The following is a 27907-nucleotide window of genomic DNA, read 5'->3' on the forward strand; positions in this document are numbered from 1 at the left end:
TCCTGATTCATGTTTATGTGCTGCTGAGTGGTTGAGTCTAGAGAAGTGCAACGCCACCATTTCATGTAAGTGTGTGTTGCTAACTGCCTGTAAAGTTGATGCTGGCGCCAGATGAAAGGGCTTGCCTGCTTTAGATACTTGCCCACGGGGGGAAGTATGGGGCGGGGGGGCTAATGTTGCTGTAATATTAAGTCTGTAAAGTCAGGGTCATTACAGCCTGTAGCCGGATGTGGCAAAAAAAAGAAAAAAGAAAAAGAATGAACACAGATGCTGTTTGGCACATCAAGTTAGGAACACGATGAATGTAAATCCCAATTCCCCACATCCCGCCTACATCCTGCCCCTTACACCTTTTCATTTGACCCATTTATACAAACAGCGATTTTGGCACTGTTACTCACACTACTACCAGCTCACAAGCAGAGCAACTCACCATTACGCCTCTGGGATTGTACAGAATAGAGAGCAATGCTCATTGTACAAGGCAGGAGCTCAAAACAGACTGAAAGGGGCTCGTGTGGCTCTTAGCTGCATATCCATCCATCCATCTTCCTTTAGATGAGAGGATTACAAACGGCTTATCTACAGCTGCTTTATCTGCCTTGTGGGTCACGGGTGATGATGATGATGAAGATATTTATTAGATAGAATGTTAGCTGGAGCAACTACCTTATCACTTCACCTCACCCAGAATAAACTGGATGATTTTGGAAGGCAAATGGCAAAAGTGACCTGTTTGGTATGAATGAGGCAGATTAGGTTGCAAGTTCAGCTCAGTATCAGCTCCCACCACCATAATGGATACATCTGATCTAAAACTGTACCACATATTCCATCAGGCTCCCAGTTTAAGCTACTCAGAATTCAAACTTGGGTACAAAAGACCGTATAAAAAGAAGTTCCTTTGGAATCCTGTAAAAGGAAGTTTTATCAAAGAAAGTATAAAAATTTTGCAATGCAAAACGACACAGTCTGTAAATACAAATCCTTTTTTGTACAGGCGGCACAGCCAGTTGTGCGAGTGTTCCTCTCATAGCTGCTGCTCCCCAAACAGTATCTGAGCATATACAGTGCCGTTACATGATGCCTTGGCCTCAGGAATGGGCTTCACCAAATCCAGTTCTGCGTAGGTCAGATTCTCCTCCACAATCTTCGGCTGGAAGAGAAATATAGGAAAAAAGTGATGGAGGAGAGTGCGATGGAAAGAGAGGGGAAGAAAATGAGCATATAGGTCGGATTAGATTTGGCGCGAAACACTATCATTAATCTTTAAATAAAGTTTTCTCGTCGGTAGACGTGAACACAGAAAGGAAATATCTAATCCTGAGCAGCGATTAAAATTCCATTTATATGGAGACAGAAATGCCTGAAGGTTGGATGTGTTCCTCTGCCATCTTTGTTTCTCTCTGCTCTACGGCATTGGTTTGGTTCGCCTAAATATGCCGAGGCTGCATACTGACATCGTTGTTTGTTGTTCGGGTTGAAATAAAAATTCTATTATGTCTTGCAGCTTTCTGTGCCATGAAAATGCCAGTTTATTTGCCACTTCGTTCCAGCGACACATTAAATGTGGAACGTTTTAAGACATTTTGTTTTGCTTGCCTACATTTTTGTGCTATTTGGCACAATAATCATGGCAAGCCACATAGGACAGCGTGAACGCCTTTACTGGTAGTAAGCTTTAGGCAAATATATATATACCAAATATATATACCAAAATATATACCATGAGTACATTACATAAAGCTAACCTAGATAGGGCGGAAGATTCCTGATTCAACTGATTAAAAAGAGAACGTGCGATACTCACCAGCACCACTTTCCTTGGTTGTGCTTTTAAAAGTTTGTGTTTCCGTGTTTTGCCTCCAATGGGAGCTAAAAGGACAAAACCAAAGATGCTCCAGTGAGTTCTCACTATGACTCTACATGCAATCATCCGTGTTTTGCCCTGCTTGACGGCATTCGACCAATATTGTCACAGGAAGTGACGTCTTGCCGGGGTAGAGAGGGCTCACTCTGTGCCACGGCGCAACTCCAGATCTGATTAAAAAAAGCCATAAAAATAATGATCCATATATATCCGAGTCCTGATCGGGAGGTAACGTCCGATTCCAATCAAGTCTGCAAGCGCGTGATCAGGCCCAATTTCCGATCACGTGATCGGATCGGGACAGCCTTGCTTTTATTGAAAACCCCCATTGTTGTTGCCAAGGTGCGACTCACTTCAGGGATCACACACAAACAAAACAAACACAAACGGGAAGCCGTTTACCTTTCGCTGGTATTTCTGGCGGCATCTCTTCTTGGTAGTCTCTGCTCCATTTCTTCCTGTACCTCCTCTCCTTCTTCGGCAGAGCAGGAGACACACTCACCGAACTGGTGACGGTCTCTCCTGAACTGGGTTGAGACCAGATTTCCATAGATTCAGCGGCGTTAAGAGTATTTACGGATTTGCTTGCCTTTCTGTCTGTGAAGATGACCCGACGGTGCTCTGAAGTCGTACCTGTTCTGAGGGCTTTTCACCAGGTGGTAATGATCTGCAGAGACATAAATGTAGAAAATGTAACATATGGATTGAAAGCCAGTGTTAATACATCCATCCCTCTTCTACCGCTTATCCGGGGCCGGGTCACGGAGGCAACGGTCTGAGCAGGGATTTCCAGACTTCCCCCCCAGCTCGTCTGGGGGGGTATGCCGAGGCATTCACAGGCCACATTCACAAGTCCCTCCAGCGTGTCCTAAATCTTTCCCGAGGCTTCCTCCCAGTGGGACTTCCCCAGGAAGGCATCCGAAATAGATGCCCCAGCCACCTTGCGGAGGAAAATCATGTCGGCCGCTTGCATCCGGGATCTTGTCCTTTCGGTCATGACCCAGAGTTCCTGGCCAGAGGTGAGAGTCGGAACGTCGATTGACCGGTGAATCGAGAGCTTTGCCTTCTTCACCACGACAGACCGATCCGACGACCGCATCACTGCAGCCGCCGCACCGATCCGCCTGCCAGTCTGCTAACCAGCGTTAATGCAATTATTAAAGTGCATAGAAAGCTGAGTTTTATCAGAGGAAGCTGAAGGAGAACATGACAGAAGGATTACAATGGATCAAAAAGAGCAAATGGAGGAAAGACAAAGCTCACACTCCAGCTGGGAGCCATCTCAGCGTTGCCGCTCACCTTTTAACCTCTGCTTCCGCTGTACGCACTGGCAGGTTACCGTTACGGTGAACATGCACATGCACAGCAGACCCACGGAGCAGATCAGCACTGCACACAGATAGACATCTGAAACACAACAGAACCCACGCGGGTCCATCAGAGAGTCCGCCTCATGCCTGATGCTTGACCTTACACAAAAACCTTGAATGAAAACAAAAACAAAACACTATTGGTTCATGGTTTGCTGAGCTATTCAGGGTTCTGTACAATATCCGTTGGGTTGGGCTATTTCTGCCTGGAAGACGCAGTGCCAGTCGACCACAAACAAACACCCACTCAAACATGCTAAAAATATGTCGACTTACCTTCAAACAAGCTCCACAGGCTTTCTTTGGCCTTGGTGGCTGGTAAAACATGCACTACAGGGAAAAGAAGAAAAGATGTAAAGTCCATCGTTGTCACTGGGCCCACCCTGCCGCCTGATTACACCCTGGCTAAAGTTTAAATAAAGCTAATTGTAGGACGGCAGCGAGCTGTTCTCCTCCCCGCCTGATCCTGCCTCCGTATCACCGTCTCAACCTTTACCGGACCGCGCTGACCTTCACTGACCTTCACTGGATGAAATAGGATGAATAGCTTGGATTACATTCTAGCAACATCCTAGACTTTAGCCTCAGATCCAGCTCGGCATGTCATTTTACCTTCAGAACAAACCAGGAGAATTTACCACCAGTAATCCTTTGCGCCAATAATTACGTCAGCTCATTAAACTAAATATAAGACCAGGATGTAAGTAGCATTCAGGAATCCCGAGGCCTGTGAATGCAGCCTCAATCGGCGCAATTAAAATCGCAGTTTTGTGCTGCTTGTGTCCAAAATAATTGATTAAATACGTTTCCCATAATGAACCTCAAGCCTGGTCCCACACACGAGCCCCTTTCTCCATCCCGTCGGACCACAGCAGTCTTAACGGCGCTGTGCTCTTGTGAAACGACACCCACCAGGACATCTTGAAATACCCCAAAGCAGCAGCAGCTGACGACAGGCAGGCGAGCCGTGCCGGCTGGAGGCCTCTTCCCACAGGCCCAGCGGCGCAACCGACAAAAATGCTACAGACGTGATTCTTTTTTGTACTGATGCTGCATATCGAAACAGAAAACCCTAGATGAGCTCTAACTCTTGCAATTACTACTTCCAATTGTGTGTGTGTGTGTGTGTGTGGGGGGGGGGGGGGGGTAAGATTAGATTTACAGCTGCCACGATGCTGTGTGGAGCAGCAGGAATTAAACCGTGAGACACCGCCTAAAGCCATGGGAGGTTTATTGGGAAGACTGCTTGTCTGAGAAGATTTAATTCTTGAAAAGAACTTCATCAAAATGCTGCGCGAGGCCTTTAAACTACTAATTCTGTTTTAGGATAACACCTATTAAAAATAAGTGCCACTACATGCCCTGTAATAGCAGGGTGTCCTTACACCAAACAGCTGCCCACACACATCTTTGACCAGCTCACCATGAATGTAAGCAGCAGCCCCTCATCGTCTCGTGTCTGTCCGTTCCTGAAGGCTGTTCTTTGAAAGGCCTCGACGTCATCAGACTGTTCGCGACCTTTGGGTTCGGTTCCCCGTCTGTAAAACCACTAAAACCTACACTGACCAAATGCGACCTACATTCTGCTGTTTGGAAATGCTGGCCAAATTTCAAATGTTGAGCACTGGGCTGAATATGACCACGTAATTCATTGTAGCCATAACACGCGATGGAAATGCGTAAAATAAAATGCGCTATCCTCCTATAGTCTGCATTGAACATTAGCATGTTAGCATTCATTTATTATTTTTTTTGATCACCGAAATATTTTTACTTTAGTCTTTAAATTTCACAATTAGCAACAGAAGAAGGCGGGTCTATTGGACCGGGTCTTGTTCATCCCACCTCACGTATCTGCAGTTTAAAGTGCTGGACCCGAGGTTGTGGACTGACTGGAAAGTCGTGTGTGGAAAAGCTGGAACGCTGCGTCTGTGTTTCATTTAGTGTTAAATACAAAAGAGCTGCTGCTTGATGTCACTGGTTTGATTTATCAGAGCCCACAAGCAGCACCGGTAAAAAAAAAAAAGCTACAGCATGACTGTTTGAGTTTTGCAGCTCATTCCTTATTTAGTAGTTTAATTAAATAGCAGATATTTCTAATTTCAATGCTTTCTCCAATCTGTTTTTTTTTTTTTTGCAAGAATTTCAGGCAACTTTAAAAACCTCTTTCTGTCTTTCTTCAATGCTTGTTTTCTTTAATTCAAATCAGACGGTGGTATACAAAGGCAAACTAAATATCTCTTGCGGAGTAAATGTCTTTGCTTGTGTAACCATCAAGTGGTGAACATTGAGCAATTTTGCCATTATATTGTTTGCAACCTTTATTTCAAAGGCATTTCTGGTCGAATGACTCCAGTGTTTCTCTCTTTTTCCCCTTATGCCATCATTGCACATAAAAATGTGAAAATGAATTGCGTGTCAGAGACATAGAATCAGTGGGAACACAGCAAATACAGCACAAAAAGCCTCTCCCTGTACTGTCTACAGCCCCTGGTTGAAATATCACATTTCCTCCGGCTCGTTTGAAACGAGTTCCAGTCATCATCTCCCCGGTGATTTATTCCCAGCATACATTTTGATAGCATCTCCGACAGTGTGTTTTGTTTCCCTCAGGCTGTGTGTGGCTCTTCAGCACCTGCAGCTGTAGATGCAGGGACGATCATCCATGGGACAAATTGGATTTACATAAAACAGGCTTTTATTCAGATGTACTTCATGTCATCTTTTAGCATCTTATGAATGGCCGAAGACTGAATTGGGGACATTCGGGCAAACCTTTTTTTTTGGGGGGAGAATCACAGACTCTGTATTGATTTTCGCACAGCGCTTCTGTGTCTTTTTGTGTTCCAAGCAAACACAACACTGTAAACATGAATGTCGAGACACAATGATTTGTCTGTGCCTTCGCCATCTAGTGAGACACTTGGTCAAATTCACTGGTGAAAGTGTACAGACAAAAGTACGAACACAGCCAAGCTGTGTGTCTGTAGAAAGCCTTACGCATCCTGACATGTCTTTTTGTCCATCTTTCTGTGTATTTGCTCAGTGTAACCTCTTTATAGCAATGTGTTGGACCCACATGCGTTATAGAAATACCTACGGTTCAGTTTGTTTACGAGAAGTGGCTGCATCCACGATCATCCATGCATTCATCCAGAGTTCTTCCACCAAACCCGCTGACCTCCAGACGAGTTTATAAAAGCAATAGTAAGAAGAGCAACGGGAGTTTTGTTCTAAGAAAGACTGGAAACAGCTGGTCACCTAATGCCATCCCATCCAGAAAGAGTTCCATTAGCTTAACGCCACAAACACACATTTGTACTCATAAAGGCTCGGCCATTTGCTGAGGGTGAAGCGCTGACCAGGAGCGACCGTCCCAGAGGGGGTTTAACCTCAGATGTATCGATGCTAACGTAGCTGTCAACGTTTGTGTGGCTGATGTGAAGAACTTTCCCTGTCTGCTTTGGGCCACTGGACAGAAGAGCGTTGTCAACGCCACTGGACATTTGGACAGTCCATTGCAATTACTCAAATCTGATGGAAGACAACCCGAAGGACCGATTCCAAGAAGCTGGAACGCTCTGGTAAACATTCATAAAACTGAACTGGATGATTTCCAATCCTTTCTGACAGTCACTGCAAATGGAAACAGTAAAGATTATAATTATGACTCAATAAAATGCATTGTTGTTTTTGTTGTTTTTTAAATAAAAATATTCCTATTTAGATTTTTTTTTTCACCAGCAGCGAGTCTTAAAAAAGAGACAGGAGCCACACAATACGAAGGAAGAGAAAGACAGCGACATGTTCAGCCCAACAATTCAACTTAAAACACAAAGTGACAGAGAGGACTTTGAGGATTTCACCATTTACAGTCGTTAATATCATCAAGGTTTTCTGCACATTTCCCTGAGTCTGGGGGAAATGAAGCAAATTTGATGCCAAAAGCGTCCAAGCAGAGGTTCAAAAAGAACGTGTTTTTGTCTAGATGCAGCCCAATTTGTGTCATAATTGCAGAATCCAGGCCAAAATGTAGACATATCCTTAAAAAAAAAGAAGAATCTCTGAAACCACGGTGCCTCCTCGGACAAAAATAGCTCCCCACATCCTCAACCCGGAAAAGGTTTAGAGCCAGACACGAGCCGGCGTCCTGCTCTGCTGTCACTGCAGACAAACATCCGAGCTCTCGGGCAGCTCTCTGTCTTTCCAGTTCGGCCTGTCTGCTCCTCTTTTGGGAGGGAAACTCCGTGTCAGGGCCAACGTCAACAGATCTCAGTTGGGACTGCATGTCTGCCGGGGCCCGGGCTTGGCTGTGGACTCCATGAAAGTCGCAGCCTGAAGGAACACTTCCATGGAAAGTGTGCGGAGCCAAACACTGACAGCGTTTCAGGTTGAATAATGTTAATCGGCTTCTGGGTTTTTGAAAGGAAGACACTTTCTGATGATTTGTGACGTGCGTTAAATCAAAAGTGGCGGTGAGGTATTCAACCAGCGGCGGTAGAAGCAGGCAACAAACTTCGTCCAAAGTCCGCACAGATAGGAATGGCTGTGAGTTGACCACTGCCCGAGTTACAACTAATAAAATCTAACGACTGCTCAAAACTGCAGTAATTAATTAATCATTTTGTACTTTTGAGTGAAATATAGGGATTCTTGTTTTTCCTGTTATCCAAGTAAAAATGCACATTTAGCAAGTCAATAGCAATTAAGACACCTTGTGACCCGTCACCGTCCAAGTTTGAGACAAAAATCTACACTCTAGTCACGTTTACGTTGGGACTACATCTACACCTTGTGTACGCTTTCCCATCGAAACCTCACAGTGCCGTTAGCTGCTCTACCTCCAAGACCATCCATTCCTTTAAAGCCACAAACTTGTGGCAATGGAGGATCTTTGTTTTTTCTTTTTTCTTACTCTCCAAACTCCTAACCAATGACGGCTCACCAAATCTAAACCCGAGCATTGCTTTTGCTCATTGAAGCCAGATGAATGACATCATCCAGCTGCCGTCAGAGGAAATGTTTCTGCTTGAGAAGCAGAACTGCTCCCACCGTGCAAATGGTTTCCTGTCAGCTCCGGTGTGCTGTTATCTCTGTTTGATTACACGCTAGAGGCCTGTGATCGTCTCTCCATTTGCGTTATCCCCACATTCTGAGGAGTTTGATAAAATTATCCACAGAGTTGCTTTCTCTTTAAATGTAACCAAATGTTTGGGGAAAACAAAAATAAGTCCTCCGCGTTCTTTTTCAACCTCAAACTGTTTCAGGAGCTCACAACCGGGAGATGCTCAGTGGCTGTCATAGGTTGCTGTTGCCATGGAAACTCTCTGTCCAGACTTCTGCCTGCACTTTTTTGTGGCTTTGCTGTGATCAAATTGCCATTTGTCAGGGCTTCTGTTGTGGTCACAAAAGTCTCTGACAGCCCTCCTCCCTGTTTCACCAGAGAATGATGTCATCCTGCGAGAAGCTATTCCTGTGTTTCCACTTATCCACTCCAAAGGACCTTTTTTGCTAATGGATTTTTTTCTAAAATCTAATAATAACAACCCCAATTTCTATATTACTTATGCATGTTATCTATCATTTTTGGCATTTCCTCAACTGTCATTTTTTATGAATCCCATTTTTTGCCTTCATTTGCTGCATATGCATTATTGTCACACCCGCTGGTAGATGGGCTTTCCTCTTTGTCAAACCCACTCTGCCAAATCACGGCAAAAGTACTGCTTAAGTGTGTTTAGTATTTTTTTGTAAAGCAGAAAACTGTATCCAAAAATACTTTGTATTTGTTTCTGGTGTTATACTGGGATATTTGAGGACCAACTTGTTTCAAACAAAGGAAAAGGGAGAAAGCCTTTTTCAGAAACAAAGACGTCCTCTGCTATACTCGTCTGGCTTTTTGCCCAAGCTGTTCCTTGCCTACACGACCTTTTGCAACTCACAAACACAAAGTTGGTGAATTCTGATTGGCAATTCATCCAAGCATAATAAAGCGGCACATTCAATAAGTCCGGCCCTCACCTCTGAGCTCAGTGGCGGCGGTGAAGTTTGCCGAGGCCTTCCAGCGGTCCCGGTGCTTTTTGAACTCCTGCACCCGGCACATGTAAAGCCCCCGGTCCCCGTCGGACACATTCAGGATCAGCAGGTCGAAAATCTTTCCCTGCTTCACTACTGTCAGCCTCAGTTTGGGCCACGGGAAACTCTTTGTGTAGTTGCCATAGAAACGGGCCTTCCTCATGTTGACGCGGGCGATGAGGAGCTCGTCCTCTGGCCGGTCGGCGCCCGCCGGCAGGAAGGTCCACCTCACCACTGGCAGAGCAGCATTGCGGCGCCGCTGGGACACAACGCAGGAGAGCGTGATGTTCTGACCCTCCTGGGCCACCGTGAAGGGCGACGGGGCAATTGTGACGTTGACGGCCAAACACAAATCTGTAGAGGAAAGATTGATCATTTGTATTGAATCAGTTTTAGGTATCAGAATCACTGCGGCTTGTTGCTTTCGCTGAAGGTCCTGATATTCCTCGCGTCATGTGACTCTGATTTCCCTCTGAACCAATTCAGCTGGTTCACCGAACCTTCTTTGAGTTAACGTCTGACTACAACGAGCAGACAAGAACTTTATTCGCTTATTCTGGATGCTCTAAGGTGAAAACAGAGTAAAGTTGTATTTGATATTTCCCCTGTCATGCTAGCAGCCACGTGTGGAACTGTATAATTGGTCCATTGGTTATTAGAACATAAACAAACAAACAAAAAGCATCTTTAAATCATTTCATCGACCGTCTGGTTTCAGTTTTCTACACCTGAACCCCATCTCCCTGCCAGGTAACGCCACAAATGTCTCGTTTGACGCAAGACAAAAGACGCTTTATATTTGTTCATGTAAATAAATAAATAAATATTCATCCGTCATCTTCCGAACCGCTTTGTCCGTTACCGGGTTGCGTTTGATCCGATCCCTGCAGTCAGCGGGCGAAAGGTGGGGCACACCCTGGACAAGCCGCCACGTTCATCGCAGGGCCGCATACAAACAGCAGGTCATTCACACACACACACTCACACACACACTCACACCTATGGCTGATTATTTATATCAAAGTCTCTTAATGACACGTTCAAAATTACACTTGGGTTAAATAAATGCTGATGCGTCTAAGTGTATAATATTGAAATAATTTCTTCTATGACTCTTTAGAGTCCTGTTTCATGACAATTTATCCTCTCCTGTCTGGTGGTTTTTCTAACTTGTAATATCCCGTCCTTTCTATGACAGGAGCTTCCTCTTGTTCTTTTTCAGTGTCATTTTTAGTTGTGCCTTTAATCTGGTTTGACTGACAGGTTGTTAGCTTGCACGTTGATGCCAACCCCCCCCCCCCCCCCCCGTTGTCTATTTTGGAACAGTCGATGCACGCAGAGCTCTGATAAACACACGCATCTCTGACGAAGGAACAGGACAGAGCAAGAAGAAGCGTGAGCCAACAGTTTCTTCTCCATCTCCACCAGCGTTGCTGCAGCATCCCCTCAGATTCACCAATGTTTTCTGCACAGCGTGTTGCCCCCCCCAGCATCCACATCAGTGTGGAGCAAAGTAAACTTTTCCTACCTCTAAGCAGCATCCGAGTCAGGAGAGCGACGGCCACAGAGGAGATCTTCATTTTCCACGGCTGCAGCCTCAATAAACTCCCAGGGAAATGCCTCCGAAGAAAAGAAGCTGGGGTTTCCTCCTCCTCTTCCTCCTTCTCCTCCTCCTCTTCTCTTTTTTCCCCCCCACAACTGAGGAGTGTAATATGAAACATTAGTTGCTCTGTTTCTACTCAGGACCTCCCTCTGCCCCTCCCCCCTCCTGTCACACACACAGTACAAACACATATGGCAGCCTCACACACACACACACACACACACGCACACACACACACACACACACACACACACACACACACACACACGCATGAAGAGTAGACAGAAAGAGACAGGCGAGCATGTGAGAGGGAAGACACAAACCCACTCACACACCTCTGCTTTTGGCGAGTGAGTGGGAAATGTAATTTCCTGAAGAGGAGGGGAGGGAGAGATTGATGACGAGCAAATCACTCCAGCTGTGGAGCAGACCAAAGTCTGGGCTCTATTTGGCACACACACACCTACACACACACACACACACAGGGGAAGGAGGAGGGAGGTGGGGACACTTCTGTTGTCAATAACTCATTATTTGAAGCCATTGAGCGAGTTAAAGCCGCTACTTTGATATGAGTTAGAGAATTGTGTGTGTCTTTGTGTCACGCGATCCCACAGCGACTCTTTGTGCAGCCGCTGGGAGCCGCCAGCTCAGGGCTCATCTCAGAGAGCTGTGGTGTGAAGATCTGGGACACGCTTGATTCACAGATAAAGGAACTGAGGGGGGGGGGTGTTTTTCTGACAAACATGGCTTTTTCCTGGACAAAGACGTTCCACTTCAACAAACCTTGATAACCTGCAGGATCCGGTGAGGGATTCACCGCACCAGGGCTCTCATGACCGCAGCATGCCCCAAATGCACGCCCTTTTCTTTGCTTTGTCTCCGCCGTCCGTCCATTTACGGGACTATCCTGTGCAGGGTTGTAGGGATTTGGACACGTTTCCATCCATCACAGAGACAACACTGAAGCTATACTGATCACCTCTCCATCGGCCCACCGCTGCATCCTGAACTCATCTGCTGCTAGAACCATCCGGCCAGTAGCGCCTCGGCTCACCGTCATCGGGCGTAATCCGTTCGATAAAGCTTTGACAAGCATCCTGCAACCCGACCAGCAGAAACACACGCATGCGTCTGAAAGATCCCAACAGACTGGCAGACGTCGACACAAACAGAGCTTCTTAGTTTCTGGGTTGAGGTTCTAGTTATATCATTCATGTGTGACTTGTACAGGCGAGGACAGCGATGGTCCAGTATAACTGTTATATTATATTTGGTCCATTGTCATATCGCCACAGTAAAATTATTTGAGAGGTTTCATCTGGAGGAGATTATAGCAGTAGTTCATCTTCTAGAGTAAACAGTTCAACACGCACGACATCTGTTTGCTATTATTCTGTTTGCATGTTGGGTTACCGAGATATTAGGGGACACTGTTTTTTTTTATTTATTGGTTCTTCCACATGAAGGACACAGTCTCAAAAATGTGGCTGCAGACTCAGACTCCAGTATGATACGATCAATTGGAGACAGTCCCAAAGGGTTAATAGTGTTAATAGAGTCGACATCATAAGGCATCAACTGGTTTTCTTAATACAAATGTCTTTTGTAGAAACTCGAAATATGGACATTTGCAAATTGAGGATGATTTCATTGAACCGTTGCACAAAACACTCAAATCCTATCTGCACTGTGAGGCGTTTTACAAATGGCACATGTTTTAGCTTTGGAGCTAAAGTTAATTGCAATAGCATAACATTTATATTTGGCCTCTTATTGGAACAATGAACGTAAGACCATTTAAAGGTTGCACCACCGTGAAGAAACCCACCACAGCAAGAAGGTTCTGTGCTCGATGCCGTTCTGTGGGGAGTTTGAATGTTCTCCCCGTGTCTGCGTGGGTTCCTTCTGGGTTCTCCGGCTTCCTCCCACCTCCAAAGGCATGCAGCTTATGTGAGCTGATTGCACTAAATGAGCTTGTGTGTTTTTTTGCCCTTTATGTAGCCCCGCAAATGAGCTGGCGTCTCATCCGGGGTGTAACCCGGATGCGAAAAGATGAGAGACTTCCAGCAGACCTGTGACCCGCAGAGTGGATAAGCGGCAGTAGACGGGAGGATTGTGATTGTCTCGTCTCCAAGGAAACGGATGGAAAGATGGACCGATTCTTGGATTCTTGGATTCTTCAGGTTCTCAAATATGATTTTAATACATTTTGTCACTTCATATGTTGAAGTTGTGGGTTGACAGAAAGCCTCATTCTAAATATCGATGGAAAGATACACAATCATGCTCGACATCCAGCGGGATGCAGCGCTTTGAATAAAGAAAGAGGGAAAACATAGAGAGCAGGAGAGCTGAAACTGAGCTCTTGAAGGGGAAACAAAATACACTGTCATTTTGGTAATGACGTAAATTCAAGCAATAAAAATACAAATAACTGTTTTACAAGGCTCTGCTGCTCAGATGTGGAACCAGACAGGTTTTTCCACATTTTACTTTTTTTTTATTTTTTAGGAGGTAAATATTGCCCCCTTGTGGATAGTATCGGTAGTATTTCATAATGTCTGCAGTGCCGGTCGAAAGGCTGGATTGTCTCAAAGAAAAGGGAAACGAAATACAGGAACACAGACATTATTCATGCTCAATGTAAACAGGCTTACTAAACAAAATAAAAATGTCTTCTTGTAACTGTCACTTTTTTTTTTTAATAATTGGTGTACCTCTCATCTGTCAACAACCCAAATGTGAGGAACAACACGCTGCCTGTTTGACCTTTCACCCAGAGGTCACTTTTGCAGGCTTCACATACATGGTGCGGAAATGGAGACCCACGCCTCGGGACGTTCTGATTGGTCAATATGGGTCAGAGCGAGCAGGAGAGGACATGGATGAGAGTCAGTGAATGGGAAACTTTATTCCCCTATTTAAGCATGTCCCTTCACCTGAAAACAAATTCAATGTTTAGGCTCCACGATGGGAATACACACAAACAAAAAGGATATAAGTTGGTTATATTATATCATTATGTCAATATAAGATTAACATTGAATATTTATTAATATAATAAAGCATATGTACTAACAAATGTAAAATAAGAATTTAAGACTGTAAATATGAAATGGTTACAAGGCTGCTAGAACAAGCTGTTCCCATGTCCAATCACAACATCCTTCATTTCTGGAAGGGCAAACAACCAGCAGACATCGCTTGATGGAACATAACACCGAGACTGTGACAGAGTTTGGGAAATGCCAGTTCGTAGCCGGTGTTTGCATATGTATGAAGAGAAGATTTCTCAATGTGTTTACTCTGTGGACGATGATCGTCTCAGTCATGGTGTCAGGCTTCTGTCTGCAAACGCACCCGCATCACGAGACTCTGCAATCTGACTCTTGAGTGTCGGAGAATCACAGCGTGAGGTGACAGTCCCTCTGAAACAAAACCCTAAACATATGTTTAATCAATAAGGATGTGTTTTTAGAGGGATAAATGACGTTTTCCAGCAGTTGAAAGAATAATCCAGGTGAACATCCAAATGTGAGGTAATCATTTTACTTTATGACAGAATAGATGCGCTGCCCTGAAGAGTGCACACGCATTATGTGTTCACTTATACGGAGAAGATATCAACTATACAGAAGCACTCAGAGAGCGCAGACCTCCGCCCAGCAGCTCATTCCTCTCATAATTAGATTTAGACATCCACATGGTGATCTGGATCATCATCAAAAAGTTCTAAATTGTTATTAGCATATTTATACACTGACCATGAAAAGGAAAAATATACAGGAAGTCACCGAAGTAGGAAATGAAGAACTAAAAAATAATAATTATTGCTTTGATCAAAATGGATTAGCACTCAACGTCAAAAAATTAATTCATTGATATATCAATAAAAATAGATGGGATGGACATTCAACGGGAAAAATAAATTAATTTTTTAGGAATTATTATTGATGAGGATCTTAGCTGGAAATCACATATAAATTATACAATTGGAAAAAATAGCCAAATCTATCGCTTTGCTATACAAAGCCAAATACTCTCTAACTAATTCTGCATTACTTACAATACAATGATTATGCCATATTTAAATTACTGTGCAGAAATGTGGAGGTTAACCTGTTAAACTTATACACATCCTCTGAAAATTATAAACAACAACAAATATGACGTTGTTATATTTGTTGTTATTACGTTTAATTTATTATTAAACGTAAATTATAAAAAATCTACAAATAAAAAACCCCTGCATGACTCATGCCTTCAGTCTCCAGCCCTAGCCTCGGGCTAATTTTGAGTTTCATGCAATGGGATGAATCAGAAGGCTTGTTTGCTTGGGTGACTAAGGCAAAATGAAATCACAAGCTAAATGTTAGCCACTAGCTGCTGGCAATCAGCTCAGCGCAGCCTCCGCCCCCTGTCTTCGTTAACGCTCACATGTCCTCCTTTCCATCCCTGTCATCCTTTAAGGTGCCTAGCGGCAAAGAAAGGGTCCGTCTGGGAGCCCAGCGGCTCTGATTGCTGCGTTACAAAAATAACCGATGACAGTGTCCATTTCATGCATCTGGCCTGTCTTTGCCTGCCACTCGACACCCGCCCGGTTATTCCAATGTCAGCTCGCTGGCTGGATTCTGTGTTGCTGCTGAGCCCGGCCGCACCAACTTGTGTATCTATTTCGGTATCTTCCGAGCTTTCTGTCAGGACCCGGCCACTGCAATGCATTTGAACACGGGTCTAAGGGCGTGACTCACATTGGTGAGCTTTCGTTAAATCCAAATGAAGAAGTTTGTCTACTGGTAGCTTCTAACTTTAAATTGTCCTCAGCAGGTGACTCTGTCCTGGATTCTCTGATTCTCCTTTGAGGATTTATGTTCACCAGTGCCGTCTTCTGGACATACACTCAGGTGAGAGAGGGGCGTGAGTACACGAGTGTTTACAACGCAAGAACAATAATGAAAAAAAAGGCAGAGTTTTAGAGTTTTAGATCTGCTCTTCAAAAAAATAGACCAAAGTGAAGACACAATTAAGCTCATTGGCATGTCTTTATTTTTATTGCGATAAAATCCTTATTCAAATACAGCCACTTACTGATATCTATGGGATGGATTATTACATTATTTTCCAATGTACTGGATGCGTACAGTGTGTAACTAGGCTAACCTATTCTTTGGGTATAAATACACAAGCATCCTGGGAAAGTACCGGGGTTGCTAGCTGATCTGTAGTTATTGGAGCAGGGAGGCTGCTGGCACCCGAACTCTTCTGGAAAGCCAAAATATTTAGTAAGTCACACCCAGGATAGAATTAAATTAATTAGTCCTCACAATTTTACCTTGGATAGTAGCAAAAACAATAATTTGGCATTGCTTATTTCTCTTACCAAAAGAACTAACTCTCCTGGCTTTCTACGAATCATTCTTGCATGGTGACAAATACAGTTTTAATGTATATGTATATATATAATATATGAAAAGACACATTACTTAGCCAAGGAATGCTTATGTTTCTATTTGTTTCAATAAAACATTCCTACTGATAAGGAGAGTCTTAGTTTTACAGATAGTCAATCGCTGCGTTATCTGCTTATGGCTATGCTCCCGGGTCAGGAGATATAAATGGTTGAATGATCTATTCTAAGGCCTTGCCCAGATAGCTAAAGTAAGCTACAGTAGAGCAGCTGCTGCAGAGCTGCCCCATGACTTGTGTGATGATATAGTAGCATTTCCTGCTCTCTGTGCTATCTAACTTGTGTTGTAGTGGCAGAAAGCTCAACAGAGGAATTACCAATACATTCAAGAAATCATTCAATACACATTTGAGGGATTAGCGTGAACTTCCTTTTAAAATGAAAATGCTCTATTCTGATGAAGTTTCAATCAATGAGGTCTGCACTGTTCTCATACAGACTATAGCTATGCTTGCTGCTGAGAGCTCATGGCACCATTTAGTGCTTAAAATAGCCACACACATGGCATAAAGTGTTTGTCTACTGCCTGCAGAGTGACAGCCGAGCTGCAGCATTTGTCATGCATATATAAAGGTCATCATTTCGTATCCGCAACCTTTTGCTGTAATCAAATTAAGCGTGCGGCAAAAACACAAATTGTGAATTTATAACTGAAAATAATTTATACACTGGTTTGAAGTCACAACTTTATAATGCTGACACTGATTGTTCTTCTTTCAAGGCAGCTTCTTGCACGTCCCACAATTTCCTTGAAGTTCTTCCGAGCTGGAAAAATAAAAGAAGAAGCAACCACCTGCAATGCTACAACAACTGCAGAGGAGGAAAAACAGGTGATGCACAAGAGAGAGAGAGAAAGTTGACATCATGAGCTGTGTGGAAAAGCGACACATGAGCCACCGGACAGGGAGCATGCTCCATCACCGCTTCCCCAACAGCTTCACCGACTTGTTCATGGATGAGACCGATCGTGAGGTCAGCACTCTCACCGATCGGGCCTTTCGAAGTCTCTGCGTCGGAGACGAGGCTGTTTACAGCGACGACTTCTTATACGGATACTCGCCGTTCAGCTGCCATAAGCCTTTGGTAGGGGAGCCTCCTAAAAAGACTCGTCACAAGGAATCTAAACGGCAAGGGCAAAACAAAAATAACAAAGAATGTAGTCACTCATGGAAGCAGCAGCAGCAAAAGAGTATCGCCCACATGTCATCCTTCCTCAAGGCTTTAAGTGCCACAGAGGAAAGCTGCGAGGGGATCTTGATCAAAAATGGAGGTTTGACAGACTCGAAGGGGGAATCCTGGGATCAGTCCGCACTTCGCAGCATCCAAAAAGAGCTGTCCGAGTTCTCTTCGAATTATCACAAAGAGGCTGCTCTTCCCACCGGGAAATCCTCAAAGACAAAAAATGGGAAATCTACTGTCAAACTAAAGAAACTTAACATCACAAACTTTTTTCTTCACAGTGAGTTTAGCCCTTTCCAAACTTGGGGCGATATAAAACAGTTCCCCTTTAGCGATGAGGACGCCGCTCTCTGCACAGAGAATATCCCTAATTGGTGTGACATGCCTTTTTACAAGGAACTGACAGAGGCACACAGAAAAGAGACTCTGCGTACAGAGGAAGCACCATCCGTTAAGCCCCCACCTCCCACTGCTCCCAGCCCCGTCCCTCCATCTGCTCCACCAAAGGTCTTGACAAATCCTTCGTTTACCCCAGTTACTAAAAGTTGCCCATCCGATGGAAGGGATGGAACTTGCGCCCCCTGGAGGCGAAACAAGTCCAGGGAAAAGAGTGTGATTCCGTTCAATCAGCCTGGAATGCCACCAAAAGCAAAGGACTCCAAAATAGTGGGTGAGAGTCATTTGCCAGTCAGAAAGGAATTCGGACCCACGGAGGTGAGAGCAGTTGAGGACGCCAACTCTTTGGCGTCGACTCCTTTCAGCATTTGCCAACTGATGACTCCACTCATTCCCTCCAGACAACCAACAGAAACATCCGAAATCCTCCAAGGCATCCTTTCACCATCTTCCCTCGACCTTCCGCTGAGACCCCACTCTGTGGTCAAACTGACTCCGGAGCCACCGGTCAAGAGGGACAGCTACAAGTCGCTTGCCTCAAGCATCCTCTTCAATCTCAAGGACAACAGAAAAAGGGTGAAAAGCCATTACAGTCCACCTAAATTCCAAAATGCGGAGGTGCGTGGGTGTGACGCTCAGTCTCCACTGTCAGAGGATCAGAAACAGCCCAAAGCTTGTTCTCAGGGAAACTCATCTGATTTAACTACTGCTGCAGTTTTAAAAGACGAGCAGACAGCTTGCAGTCCGCGCTTTGAATCTGACAGCACTCCCGTTGGACTTAATAAGGGCGATACGGATAAATGTCTTTCAGGTGATTATTTGTTGTCAAATCTGCTGCAAAATAAGAGGGAAGCTGGAAACAGCAGCCTCGGCGAGGAGAATCCAATCAGCCCGCTAATATGCTCAAGAAAGAACACGAGTTCTGAAGCTCAAAGGCAAAACTACCCATCCCTGAATTTATACATGAAAGCCAGTGCTGCTGACAGCGGCGGTGCTCTTCTGCCCCGAGATAAACAAGCTGACGCAAATCAATTTTCTCCACTTTTACTTGACAAAGAACTCTCTCCAAAATCACTGGCAACAATCACGGCGCTTTCACCAAACAACGTTTATGTCAACACAGATCAGTCATCCATCATTTCGCCCCATGCCCTTGAGAACGAAGACTTGTCGTCAGAGGGAAAAAGGCCACCTAATATTCTGGAAAAACTCAAACAACCTGCGAGAGAAGTGCAGGAAAAGCACTTTGGAGCACGCAATTTCAGTTCGAAGGAGAAAGACACAAGTGGCCAATCCGTAAGTACGGCGGATGTGATCAGAGCAGCAAAGGAAGCAATCAATGCCGCAAAAAGCAAAGCTTTATGTGCAGTTCAATCAGGCGGCGTTCATGAGTTCATTCCAGAAACAGAAGAACTGAGAGAGAGAGAAACAGACGAGACGGTTGTGCAGTCAAAAGAAGCGTTGCACCACAAGAGGGAGGACTCAGTGTTAGAGGACGGCACGTCTCAAAGTGGAAATGAAACAAATGGTGCAACAACAAAGAAAGCACCGCCACCTGTGCCTAAGAAAAACTTTCTCAAATCTGATATTCAATTCCATCTGGACAAACAGCCAGTCGACCAACTCATTAATGGTGAGATGGATGCAACGCTAGATTTGCCACGGAATGAAAAGGAATGGGTCCAGTTTAAACATGCGTTCTCAGCCAGACAGAACGACTACATAAAAAGTCAGAGATACTCCGTCACAGATGACGGGCGAAGAGAGGAGTTAGAGGAATGTGACCCGAAAGTGAACACGAGAATGGAGAAAGCTGAGGAGACGATATCGCTCAGAGAAATTAGGGACAGCGAGCGTATAAATAATGATTTTAATGCCTTGAAAGAGCTGGAGAGAACAAGACCGGATGATCCTGTTCTTGATCACACAAAGAACCGATCAGGCGCTATTGTCATAGACGAAGAGACAAAGGCAAAGAATGATTTGATCTCAAGGGAGCTAAGGAGTATCAAGAAGAGCATGCTGAACACGTCGGCGAAGAGGGAACTACATGCAAGTAAAGAGATTGAGCATCACAAGCAGGATCGTTTCACCAAGATAGACGGTAACGTCATAGTTAACAAAGCGCTTTTCAATGGCAATTATGACAAAGCTAAAATGGCCCTGGAGGAAATTATCTTAGACAGACAAAAGAGAAAGAGCAAGTTAACAGAGCAGGATGCAAATCCAATATTTACTGAGAAAACCAGCAATGAAAGTTATGAATCAGGGGTACAGCCACAGGGAAAATCAATGAACGATTCCATGACGGGTGACAAGGAAAAACAAAACGCTCTAGCAATTACACAAGAGGCTGATTTAAAAGCGAGGTTGAGTGATTTAAGAGACCGCAATCAGATAAGACGGATCTTGTCGCAAACCGAACCTGGACTTGAGGACTCTCCTGTTTCATGTGGTCGGATCCCGTTACCTGTCAATAAGTCTGGCAATGAACCAAACGGCATCGTAAAAAGTCATGCAACACATGCTAATGATAAGTCTGAGTATGAATCGCAAGAGAATCGGAGACGCGTAGTGAGACAGATATCTGAGGAGAGTGGAGAAAGTCTGACAAATCCCAGCGAAGGTAGAAGGAGAGCTGCTCCTCCTGTTCCTCCAAGGAGCAAGAGAGGAGCGAAGAGAAGAGATGCAAGCGCCATTGACGAGACAGATCGCTTGAAAGATGGAATGACCAAGGATATCTTTGACAACGACGGAAAACTTGAGAATGATGAGGCATGCTCGAAAGAGATGAAGAACACAGATAGTCACCCGTTACCCCGTCAAAATCAGACCATTGCTGATGAAGAGAGGTGGGATATGGTTCGTGGTTCAAATTCAAAGCCAATTGCTGCAACCGATTTAGCTGCGCACGGGTCAATTCCCCCTTCAGCATGTCCCCGATCTGAAAATACATTCTGCTCATCACCAGAGTTGAGGAGAAAGGAAATTAAGGCAAATAACTTGCAAACAGATGCGAAACCCAGTTTGGAAACAGAAACTGAAGCAGTTAAAACCACAAACGACATGGCTCAGGAAAACTACAAAGGAAAGCAGAGGGACTGTTTTAACCGGGAGGAGTTAAACACGTCAAATCGCAATGCAGACAGCCGTTCAGTTGCAGAGGAACCTGGCAGAACAAACAGAGCCGTTGAGGACGCCGTCTTGGAAACAGAGACTCTCAGGGAAACCCCCAGGAGTATAATGTCACCTTTACTGCTGCTAAACGGAATTAGCATTAATCAGAGCCCACCTGATCAAGCCAGCCTGTCCTCAAAGTCATCCTACTTTTCTGCGGACAGTGCACTGCATAGAAATGTCGAAACTGACTCCAATGTTTACCACTCACTGGAGAACTTGATTGGAGAAGCTGACGAGGTTTGTGAGGCGGTGCAGAATGTTTCAAAAACTCTAAAGCGGGATTCTGACAAGGTTGGAGGAGAAAATTATTCTTTAAGTGCTCTTGAAAATGAGCCAGTGGCGGTAAAGCAAACGCGCAGTTTGCCTCAAGGCGAAACAGAAGGACAGGACAGGGACAGCAAAGAAAGAAAAGACACGACGATAGATCACAGCATGACTCACGAGGACAATAATCAAACACCAATGTCACCGTCCAACGCGTTCTCACCATCATTGGGGATCCCCTCCCTATTTAAGGTCAAAGACAACACCTTCAGCAATAAGTTGAAGAAGACTATACAACCCTGGTCACCAAGAGGGAATCTGATCATTTCAGAGAGAGAAGAGGAGTTACATCGAGCAAACAAAAATGTAGCGCTCCCTCCAGCTAATGGACCTTTCCCCCGAGGTAGCACGCCAATCCCAGACGAAACCCTTAAGCCTAAAGAAACTTCTTCAAATAATTCACCTCCCCTTTTGCAGATTCCTTCAAATATGCAAAATGGAAACCAAAAGAATCCAGAATTTGGATTATTCCTCACTCTCCCACAGGAGGAAGATGGGTTTTCTGGGGTGAGTCCTTCATCTGAAGGCGCGGAGAGCATAACCTCCAGCCCAGCTGACGCAGCCAATGAGGTGAGAGTAAATGCTGGAGTGCCTGCCAAGCCCGAAGTGCCAAAGCTACCAAGTGAACATCTGGTCTCCACTTGCAGTGGGAATGAAAGCCAAACAGGGCTTCCCAAACCACCAGCAGTGTTACCCAAATCTGAAAAGGCCGTCCTCAGAGCTATCAAGATAGCAAACAGGAGGCTGAAGAAGGAAGAGGCCCAGAAGTCCTCACGCACATCATCTCAAAGCAGCACCAAACACAGAACGGAGAGACAAAAGAGTGACACATCTGACCACAAGAGCAGTAAAAGCAGCAGGAATAGCAAAAGCAATGAGAGGAAGACTGACAGAGAAGGTCACCACCACAGTGAAGGCCATGGCACAAACGGTAACGATCTACTCGGCGAAAGAAGTGAACGTCCCCAACAGGACAGAAATCACACGGCCCACAACAATACAAGACAGAGCCACGATCCGGTGGAAGACAATACCCGGAGCAACGCAGCACCGAGCGGGGTGGCAGGACGGCAGGGTCGAAGCAGCACCAGGCATGTTCGAGACAAACCAGACCAAAGGAACTACAGTAGCGATAGGCTCATCAGTAAGGTGCCTGTGTACAAAGCGCACATCAGCGGGGGGCCCACACTGGACCGGCAGCACCAGCGATCACAAAGCATTGATAGGCACTTGGGTGACAAAGTGGTGCGCAGGCTCAGCGCTGACATGCCCATCGACGAGAAGCTCGAGCCGCGGTCCCGGCGCATTGAGAAATCCACCGTGGACGGGCTTCAGCAGAGAGGCCGCGCGAGAGACAAGGCAAGCAGAGACAACTCGCTGAGAAGAAGTCACAGCATTGACACGTACAGCACAGAAGCAAGTCGTCCTTCCACCGTGTCACGCCAGTCGAGCGTGTCGAGCCACACCAGCCACAGCAGCCAGCTCTCCCGCCAGTCAAGCGTCGAGCACGCCATCGTGACACAGTCCTTTCCTATGACCCAACGTAAACTCCTGCAGGATCCGGACTCTGGGCAGTACTTCCTCGTAGACATGCCCATGCAAGTCAAGACAAAAACTTTCTTTGATCCTGAAACAGGAACTTATGTGCAGCTGCCAGTCCAGCCAGCAGAGGGCTCGGTCCCTCAGGCGTCGCCTCTGGAGGTTTTGAATCCTCCGTTGGTTGTTTACCGTGGATTTGTACCGGTGCCTCTGTCGCCGATGGCTCTCAAAGCCAGCATGCCAGCGCCTCGCGTGGCAGCGGAGGAGACTGAGCAGAGACACCGTGCGACGTCAATGCAGATGCACAATCAGGAGAGACATCCATATTTAGAGCCTGTCTATACTCAACACGACCACATCGGAGGGGAGGTTCTAGGTACAGAGGAGCTGGACTGTGTGAACTGAAAGGAAATCATCTGTTCTGCTTTTGCTGGGTTTTTTTAAAAACTTACATTCATTGCATTCCAAGGATTATTTTGTGTTCATGTATTGTTCCTGTTTGAGTTTCAGTATTTCCACTTTCACCCTTTTTCATCCATCATTAGTTGTGAGGGTTTTCCTATACATTTGCTTGAAGGATTTAAATTTCTGCCTGCTCAAATGCTGAATGCTGGAACAAAGTAATAAGAAAGGATCCCTCAAACAGATTCTCTTGTTTTTAGTACCACTGTGATGAGAATGAACAAGACGTACACAACGAGCAACAAAATTTGACCAGCAATGCAAAGTGCCTTATTTTAATGATGACACTTTGTTATGTTTGTGTTTGACGGTGGATTTGTCGTTTGAGGCTTTAACATTTTACTTTACACGCGTCAACTGATGTGAGACGGAGATGCTGTGCAGATTTTCCGAAGCTGAGGAAACCTCAGTTGACTTTCGGAAGAGGAATTTGTTTTATATAAACGCAAATTGACCCGAGAAGATGCATTTGTGAGTTCATAATAGCTATCTTGTTAAGCGGACGGATTTGCGTAAAGTAATGAGTGATTTTTGATGCCGAAAATGAAGTAGATGATATATATATATTTAAGGGTAAACAGACATGGTATTGTAAGCCGGAATGTAAATATGTACTATTCATTGTAAATGCTGGAGCTTGCAATATACATCCACAGTGGTGCTTGGGTTTCCACTGCTTTCAGGTATTGTGGATTGTTTTTGTTATCGGCTACTCTCATTGCCTTAAGATTTATTTTTACATCAGAAATGTGCAGATGATCACATGAGTTATCATGAGTGCTACGTGAAACTAACTCAAAATTAATCCGTGTCACATCAGCACAACAAAGTAAAAAAAAAAAAAATGTTTTGCGTGCTGAAGTTGAAAGTGCAGTCGCACCTGTTTAATGTGTTTAAGGCAACACAGATTTAATTTATACTGCCTAAAAGCTTGAACTTTTTTTATGCAACTGAAATAGAGGTTTTAATTTCATTTCTTCATTAGAATAAAGCAGAGTTACATTGTGTATGTGATCATTCCAATAAAATAAAAATCAACTATTAGTTGAGTTTTATTGTTATGTGCACAGAAAACATATGTGCAACAAACGATTTTCCAAACTACTAAAACTATTTTTATTTTTATTAAAATTGCCAATTAAATTGACGTTTAGCACAGTTTCTAAATGTTTTACGAATGAATGAGCTGTGAATTTTGTCACTGCAATTTACATTTTTGTATCTTTCATCACCTTTTTTGACCTGTGGCATCATAGCTTCAGTAAACTGTACAATTCAAACGTCCCTCAGATTAACTCAAACTGGGGCCCGAGTAAAGTATCACCCAATTTAAATTAAATCTAAAAATAACACTTCCTCTTCCAACCTGCACACATCTTTTTGGCATCCTGTAATTCCAAGCTTGGAATTGCAGGACTGAACTCGACAGAGCATCACTGATAATTAGATGAGCAGTATTCGTTTTATTTTTCCAAAATAATACAACATTTAAACACAAAAATACACCGTTTCACAATGCCATCATCCCACCCCTCTTTGTCCTGGTGCAGGAGGTGCAGCAAGTCAGTGACAGCCACAGCTCAGCGCGACCATGTCGTCATACTGCTTCAATACCACGTTCTCCTCGTCATCAAAATACAGCAAACTGATGGATTGGAGTTCGTCTGGCACACAGCAGGGTGCCCCCACTTTATCAGTAGATAGCTTGAGTGCATTCATAATGGAGCGTACTGTGGCGTGGTTGGTCGCTCTGAGGTTTTCCCCCAAGGGGAATGGGCAGGAGCCTCTGCAGTGATAGGCATTGTATCCCCGGGGAGAGATGATCCAGCCTGACCAGCCAATCTCATCAAAGTCAACAAAGAGGGGAACCCGCTGGCAGGTGTGGGAGTGACTGGGGGGAACGAATTCTGGTGACGCACGTCGGGTCCTGCTGCGGTGGCTGTGGAGCTCAGGGTCGGCTGCTGCACGTTTTTCTTGACCTATGGAAAGATAAAGGACCATATTAAATTAGCATTGCATGATAAATGAAAGAATATATCTGTGAAAGATTGATGATGATGATGAATGATGAATATATTTATTAGATAGAATGTTAGAGTACAAGTACAGTTACACAGTAGCATGTATTACAGTACAAATAAGGTCAAACATCCTGTCTAAGAAGAGCATTTCAAAAAAGCCCTTGTGGTCTTGTTTCCATTGAAAGTCCTTCGTACATAAATCATCGACATTTACAAATTTCACAATACAAATAAAAATAAAACCAATATTCAGTTGCTCAATTGATGCAAAGTAACATTATTGATATACGGGAAAAAAATAGTTTTAATTTTAGACATTTCCCAGAAGCCTCTGCAACCCTTGTCTTATGTTGATAAAAAATAGAAGATAAAAAACATTTAGAATTAAGAGATTAACACTAAGATTATATAGATGTACAGATATGCCGTAAAAACAATTGAACAAAAATGGGAGGGGAAAAGGTTGGCTTATAAAGCAGGGGTCTGACGACAACATTCAAGGTGATCTGGACTGTTTAGGTAAATTAATATCAAAGGAAATATAAAAATGAATTTGAAACAATAAATCAGACTTTAGTAATTCCAATTTAGTAATGCTTTGTATGATTTCCCCTTCTTGATGTATTCAACGTTTTTGTTTTGGATTTCCTTTCTTCTTTGTAGTTCCTTGCTATACCAACGTGCAAATATAATGCAAATGAATCAATTCATTCCACATTGCCTTACCCAAATTTGACTGGTTTGTTGCGCCTGGTCTCCTGTCGTCTGAGAACACGACCAGATAGGAACTCATGTCTGTCATCGAATCCACCCAGTTACCAGAAGGAAGCGTGGCCACCACAAGGATGCCTTTATTCTCTCGACTGTTGCGGATCCACTTTGAAACCTTGCATCCAGAGCGTGACATGAACACGTTAAACACATTCTCATAGGAGTGAGAGCAAATGAAATGGCCCTCCAATGCAGATTGATTGCATAGAATAAGATCAATAAAGTGTTACCGTCTGAGTGATGCTGAAGACTTCCCATCCCTGTGTGTAAAGAGGCATCAGTCTGGAGGTGACGAGGTTCCCTCTCCACGGCTTCACTCGGCTGTCCAGCACCTCATAAAGATCCACCTGGACAATCGCATTTTCTTATAAGTGTACTTGCTCACCTCATTTTAAGTTTTAACATCAATTGTTATTATAGGTCAGTGTGAAAATGATCAGCAGGATGTAAAATGATCTATACTATTGCTCGTTGGAATTATGACTCGTTTCAAAATATCAATGATCAGAATAGATAATAATATCACACAAAGTGCATTTCACCTTATAGAAATGAGGCCCAGAAGACTTTCCGAGGTGCCGCTTCTGTTTCTTTCTGAACCAACGGAACTCTGCTTTGATCAGCCTCTCCTCTCTGCCGAGAGACGAGAGATTGAAAAAGTGAAACTTCTGACCTGCGAGCAGAAAAAAATTGACATTAAAAGACCAATAATCTCTTGATAAAAATATTGAGTGTAACCGGATGAGCAACGACCTTAAAGTGATCTACTTATTGATTTACTCTTCTACTTGTTGAGCGGTAGCCGCGCGTAATCGTGCGTTATTGCGCATTTGAATAACAACTCTCCTCACAAAGGTAAAACAAGAATTGAAATAGAATTCGCGGCCAGGTGACAGCTTTCTTACCTTTATCCTCGAAACTCCGGACGACGTATCCATCCAGAATGTCCTTCTGGCTTTTTGCTTTACTGGCCGAGGCTGACGCCGCTTTAAAGAGATCCAACATAAACTGGGGCGCCCTTTTATGAGCGGCCACTGCTGGACCTTTGGGTAAATCCCTCCGGTGCGCAACCGCTCCAAGCTTCTCGTACGCCGCTCCAGTCGCACCCGCGCCTGTGCGCCGTCCTGCTGCGCCCCTGTCCGGAGGGATGGCGAGCAGGGTGAGGCATCTCAGCTGGAGTGCCAGGACGAGGCACAGACGCAGAGCTCCGGTTTTCATTTCAGAGACGGTGGACTGAGTCCAATATCTGTGGGACCGCAGGTGATAAGGGCGAACCCTTTGATGACAGCCCCCAGCCCCCCCCCCCCCCCCCCCCCCCCCCCCTGCATTCAGCTAATACCAGAAATGATGGAGCTGTGTTTATTTACAATGGGGAAAACACAAAGGAAACAGAAACGGCCAGAGAGTGACATAAAGGTAATCAAATGAGCAGGATGAGCGAGGTCATGGAGGATTCCTGCGTTTCTTTGGCCTGTAGAGACGTCAGGTTTCCTACAAATCCAAGCTGTTTGAAGATCTTTTTAAAACCATAGAAGCTACTTTAAATCTATTAAATCTGTTGCGGAAATGACTGAAACACTTAAAAGCCATTAACAAAGAATATAAAGTGGACAAATATAAGGAATTGAACGAAAGAGTAAAGTGTCT

General features: G+C 44.5%; 3 protein-coding genes across 4 annotated transcripts; 1 reads left to right on the top strand and 2 right to left on the bottom strand.

The window, feature by feature from the left end:
* Nucleotides 1-1030: 1030 nt before the first annotated feature.
* vstm4b (V-set and transmembrane domain containing 4b) lies at nt 1031-10895 on the bottom strand. Its single transcript, XM_068754638.1, has 8 exons — nt 10844-10895; nt 9262-9669; nt 3517-3570; nt 3170-3277; nt 2504-2537; nt 2273-2397; nt 1811-1875; nt 1031-1156 (listed from the first exon to the last, which is right to left on the bottom strand). Exons 1-8 carry the CDS (start codon nt 10893-10895, stop codon nt 1031-1033), a joined length of 972 nt encoding a protein of 323 aa, XP_068610739.1.
* A 6357-nt stretch (nt 10896-17252) lies between these two features.
* On the top strand, nt 17253-23411 carry LOC137910461 (cardiac-enriched FHL2-interacting protein). The gene is made up of 2 exons (XM_068754896.1): nt 17253-20825; nt 21954-23411. Exons 1-2 carry the CDS (start codon nt 17253-17255, stop codon nt 23409-23411), a joined length of 5031 nt encoding a protein of 1676 aa, XP_068610997.1.
* A 1368-nt stretch (nt 23412-24779) lies between these two features.
* On the bottom strand, nt 24780-27478 carry LOC137910223 (bone morphogenetic protein 2-B-like). Of its 2 annotated transcripts, none has more exons than XM_068754658.1 (5): nt 27161-27478; nt 26803-26937; nt 26491-26607; nt 26216-26375; nt 24780-25447 (listed from the first exon to the last, which is right to left on the bottom strand). In XM_068754658.1, the coding sequence occupies exons 1-5, from the start codon at nt 27476-27478 to the stop codon at nt 25032-25034; spliced, it is 1146 nt and encodes a 381-aa protein (XP_068610759.1). In that variant the 3' UTR covers nt 24780-25031. The 2 variants fall into 2 exon arrangements, with proteins under 2 accessions (XP_068610759.1, XP_068610760.1); XM_068754659.1 differs by having other exon boundaries at nt 26803-26933; nt 27166-27271.
* Between the last annotated feature and the right edge of the window lie 429 nt (nt 27479-27907).

The sequence above is a fragment of the Brachionichthys hirsutus genome, chromosome 21, assembly GCF_040956055.1.
Source record: "Brachionichthys hirsutus isolate HB-005 chromosome 21, CSIRO-AGI_Bhir_v1, whole genome shotgun sequence".
Lineage (NCBI taxonomy): Eukaryota > Metazoa > Chordata > Actinopteri > Lophiiformes > Brachionichthyidae > Brachionichthys > Brachionichthys hirsutus.